General features: G+C 41.3%; 1 protein-coding gene across 1 annotated transcript in view; it reads right to left on the bottom strand.

The window, feature by feature from the left end:
- The window catches only part of TCHHL1 (trichohyalin like 1), a 3077-nt gene extending 2731 nt beyond the window's left edge, over nucleotides 1-346 (bottom strand). Inside the window, exon 1 of the mRNA XM_029947181.1 lies at nucleotides 209-346. Within this exon, the coding sequence (XP_029803041.1) occupies nucleotides 209-346 (138 nt within the window). The remainder of the gene's footprint in view (nucleotides 1-208) is intronic.
- Between the last annotated feature and the right edge of the window lie 4392 nt (nucleotides 347-4738).

The following is a 4738-nucleotide window of genomic DNA, read 5'->3' as shown; positions in this document are numbered from 1 at the left end:
CTACTTTCCTGAAGCGTAGTCCCAGTGAGGAAAACCTCATTTACTTCTGTGTGATTGATTAAGCAATTGCACAGAATAGGGAGTTGAGACAAAAAAAGTTGTTCAAAATCAGTGAGTACGGAGAGCTGGTAGCCAAATGTAAAACAGGCATGGATTATGGAGAAAGAGTGAGTGGGGGAGAATTTCCACAGCTCTGTGAACACCTCACCTGAAGAACGTCCCCAAGCTCGCCCTGGATGAGCCGTTTCAGCTCTGTGAAGGTCAGTGTTGCCTCATCACCAGCCTCCCGGGCATACTTGTGGAATGTCTCAATTACACAGAGGACATCTCTCAGGAGCCGAGACATCTTTCCCAACTCAGGAGACTGTGAGAAAGAACAAACAAAGCTCATTTCCTAGAATGGGTCTTTTAGGAACCAGATGCCAAGGTTTTTTCCTGCCCCTCCCTCCACTCCACTGGCATCATCTGCTCTTTTCTGTATCTTAATATACAGCCTCTGAATTTCGGTGATACAGTTTTGTACCGGATAGTGTAGTGAGATCAGATCTGGCACAGGTAAGTATTAGAAGCGACATTTCACCTCACGTTATAGAAGACAGTGACACTCATGTGTTCAGAGAAAGCTTTATTGCAAAAAGAAGGGGAAAAAGAAAGCAAACGTAAGTACTGAAATGCACAAATGAAGCCAACAGAATGGGACCAATTCTTCCAGCCTTATCTGAGATTATCCACTGTTTTCCTTCTACCTTGGCTCAGTCTAACTCCTCTGCTTAGGAAAGCATAATTTTATTTATTTATTTAATGTTTATTTTTGAGAGAGCATGTACAGGGGACCAACTGAGAGAGAAGACAGAGGGAGACACAGAATCTGAAGCAGGCTCCAGGCTCTGAGCTGTCAGTGCACATTGGTGTGGGGCTCACAAACCCCAAGATCATGACCTAAGCCAAAGTTGGACACTTAACCTACTAAGCCACCCAGAGTCCCTGGGAAAGCATGACTTTTAAAGTTAGTAAGGCTGATAGAGGAAAGAGAAGCAATGCCAAGAAAGTCAACCCCTGTATATGCAGGCTGAAGCAGCGTATTTTTCCCAAGAAGATATGGTTCAGTGAACTCACTGGTAAAACGAGTAGACTCCTGACCCCGCAGTCATTGCCCATCATTTAAATGACTCTGTATTTTCATTTTAGTAGGGCTTGGAGTCCTGTGTCTTGTTAAAAAGTATTCATGCCTATGTCATACAGTTTATACATATTTTTTAAAAAGACGATGATCAAATAAGTGCCATAAGCAAAGAATCATGTGGGGGGCTGGGGCTCCCAGTTTAGTGGGATTAATAGTCAGATTAGACTTGGGGTACATCTCCTCTGGAATCCTTACACTATCTCACAGGTAAGTAGAGCAGCAGCTGAGATTCAAGCTCAAGCATATGGTCTATGAGACTTACCTTGTTCGCGAATGAGAGCAAGTAGAATAAAATGAGCAGCGGGCTGTGAGCTGACAGCAGGCTCTGAAACCTTTTATTGAGTCCCTAATTGCACAGTTAGGAAGGAGACACCCTCCGGGTCTAATGCCCTGATTTCATCATCCAAAACCCAGTCTCGCCTCCTTGTCTACTGTCAGCTTCTCTTATTTTTATTTCCTTCTTTAAGCAGCTTCGGTTAAGTCTTGGCTTCAGACTCATCCAAAGGAAGGAGAGAGGATATCTTGTTTCATTTACTCACTTTTGCAGGTGATAGTTTTGAGGAATCTTTAGGGTGGTGCTGGCTTTTTCTTTCTTTCCTTTTTTTTTTTTTTTTTAAACCTAAGAACACAATTACATTTCTGTTTGACAAATCATAGGTTTGGCAGGGACCTCAGAAGTCATCTGATTCCTCCCTCTGCCCACAGGATGGACTGTATTTGACCCAGCCTGGACAGATGGGTGTCAAGCATGTGTTTAAAAATAGAGGCCCCACTGAGCCATGTGACAAGAGTGGAGACACCAGCTGATTCAGGTATTTCAATGCTCTGCTCTCCTTGCCCAGAGGCAGAGTTAGAAAAAAAAATCTTGCTGGGTGTGCAGAACTTTGCTTACCTGGGATGTGCTATTTTAAAAAAGTGATTGATATCTGCTCTTTAAAGGTGCTTTAATATCCAAGGAGCTTAGAAATGGGCATTTATATTCCTGTGTTCTTTCTGTAAAGGGGAAAGGGAGCCCTAAAAACCACCAATCTGAGGACAGGTGGGAAAGACTTAAGATGCTACATTGGCAAATATTTTTATTCACAGAGAATATTTAACAACAGAATTAGATTTAGTTGTTTTATTAGATATTTAAAAAGAGAACAGAGTATGTTTCAAACCATTCTTGCCTGTTTGTAAAAGGATGTAAGAAACAGACCAATGAGGGGCACCCGGGTGGCTCAGTTGGTTGAGCATCTGACCCTTGATTTCGGCTCAGGTCATGATCTCATGGTTTGTGGGTTTGAGCCCCACATCAGGCTCTGTGCTGACAGTGCAGAGCCTGCTTGGAATTCTCTCTCTCTCTCCTTCTGTCTCTCTGCCCCTTCCCCATTTGTGCTCTCTCTCTCTTTCAAACTAAATAAATTAAAAAAAAAAAAAGAAACAGACCAATGAAAACAGCGTAAAGGGCAAAGACCAAGAGAATGGAGGGGTAGAGATGGGGGTAATTTTACAAGAAGACTGGCTAAGGGTAGTATCAATATTGAGCAAAACCTTGTTCTGATCTTTCTGCTAATCAAAGCAGGTACAAAGGAACTGAATGTTTGGGCTGGGGTTTGGGGAATCCATGTTGATAATTCTGGCCTGTAAAACAAATTTTCTCAGGATTCCCTGAAAGGAAGAAGCCTCATCCTGAGAATTGGGGTTGGCATGTGCAGGTCATGAGGACCAGCTATTTCTCAGCCACTATGCCCGGCACCGGGGTGTTTAAAGTTGAGTAAGTTCTTAGAGTATTACGCTAAGCGAAATTAGTCAGAGAAAGACAAATATCATATGACTTCACTCATGTGTGGAATTTAAGATACAAAACAGATGAACATATGGGAAGGGAAGCAAAAGTAATATAAAACAGGGAGGGGGACAAAACATAAGAGACTTAAATACAGAGAACAAATTGAGGGGAGGAGTTGTGGGTGGGGGGATGGGCTAAATGGACATTTAGGAGGACACTTGTTGGTATGAGGACTGGGTGTTACATGTAGGAAATGAATCGCTGGATTCTACTCCTGAAATCACTATATGCTAACTAACCTGGATGTGAATTAAAAAAAAATAGAAAAGAAAAGGTAGATATGAGAATCCAGCTAGCTTCATTTAACTCAAACATTACAGAAATTTGCAAAACTATAAACCAATGCCATTCTTTTTAATATTTTTATTTTGAAAAATAGTTATTTTTCATTAAAAAAGAAATAAATTGAAGCAACGAGATAATAAATATAAAAATATTATAATTTAATAAAGTATGTTCCCTTTTAATTTGACTGATCAAAAATTGGGTATTCAGGGGCACCTGGGTGGCTCAGTTGGTTAAGCGCCGGCTTCGGCTCAGGTCATAATCTCACGTTTCGTGGGTTCAGGCCCCAGGTCGGGCTCTGTGCTAACAGCTAGCTCAGAGCCTGGAGCCTGCTTCAGATTCTGTCTCTGTCTCTCTCTGACCCTCCCCTGTTCACACTGTCTCTCTCTCTCTCTCTCTCAAAAATAAATAAAAGACATAAAAAAAATAAAAAATTGGGTATTTGGGTAAACCAAACAATTTGTATAGTGGGCAATTGCAAAAATTCTTTTATCATTCTAGAATGTCCAAAGAAGTAAAATATGAAAAATCACTGTTAGAAAAATAAAAAAAAATAAAGTTGAGTAAGTTCTGTCTCCTTGCCCTGGAGTTCATAGGCCAGTCTCATGAGAAATAGTTGAAAGAAATGGCTTATCTTCAAGGTTGGATTGGAAAGAAAGACTTAGAGGAGACCTAATGGCTGCTTTCAAATATTTGAAGGGTTTTCATGGGGATGAGGAATGAGGTGGTAAGAGAAAGGTACTTACATTCATTGAATCTTATGATATGTCAGGTACTCGACATGGCTGTCTTACTTAAATTCTCATATACCTTTTAGGGAGTTATCTTCTTTTAGCAGATAAGGAAGTTAAGGCTCTGAGCTATTAAGTAACTTGCCTGGGCCCAGGTGCCCAGTAAATGGCAAGTCCAGATTTAAAATGAAATTGCCTCAAGAATATATCTCTGAGCTCATGGTGTCTCCACTGTCTTGAGTCCCTTATTCTGTGTAATGCCGGAGAATAGAGCTAGAATCAATAATTGACATTTTTCTAAAAAGAAGTCTTTAGTGTTATTAAGATCTCTGTAAGGAGCAGTGTTGTCTGGTCATGATACACACTGCTCCTAAGGTAATGAGACTCCTGTCACTGGGATCACACAGAGGTGAATCACAGTCCGTTGGCTAGGTTATGGGAGAGTGCTCCCACAGCAGGAGGAAAGGCTCAGGTGGCTTACAGGGAACGGCACAGAACTCTTCCAACCCTAAATGTCTATGTTTTTAGGTTGTAGTTTCTATTGAGAAGGTCAGGTTTGGATCTTGAACAATGTAAGGGCTGGCTCCCTAGCCTTTTTATAGGCATTTCTATTTTTTTCAGCACTTACTTAAGACTGTTTAATTAATATCCCTACTTCTGGGTGGGTAGTGACTCAAGGGATGGCAGAAGCAGGAGAAAGATGGGAGG

This window comes from Suricata suricatta, chromosome 8 (genome assembly GCF_006229205.1).
Source record: "Suricata suricatta isolate VVHF042 chromosome 8, meerkat_22Aug2017_6uvM2_HiC, whole genome shotgun sequence".
NCBI lineage: Eukaryota > Metazoa > Chordata > Mammalia > Carnivora > Herpestidae > Suricata > Suricata suricatta.
The sequence above is the reverse complement of the archived record's forward strand: the minus strand, read 5'-3'. Positions and strand labels throughout refer to the sequence as shown.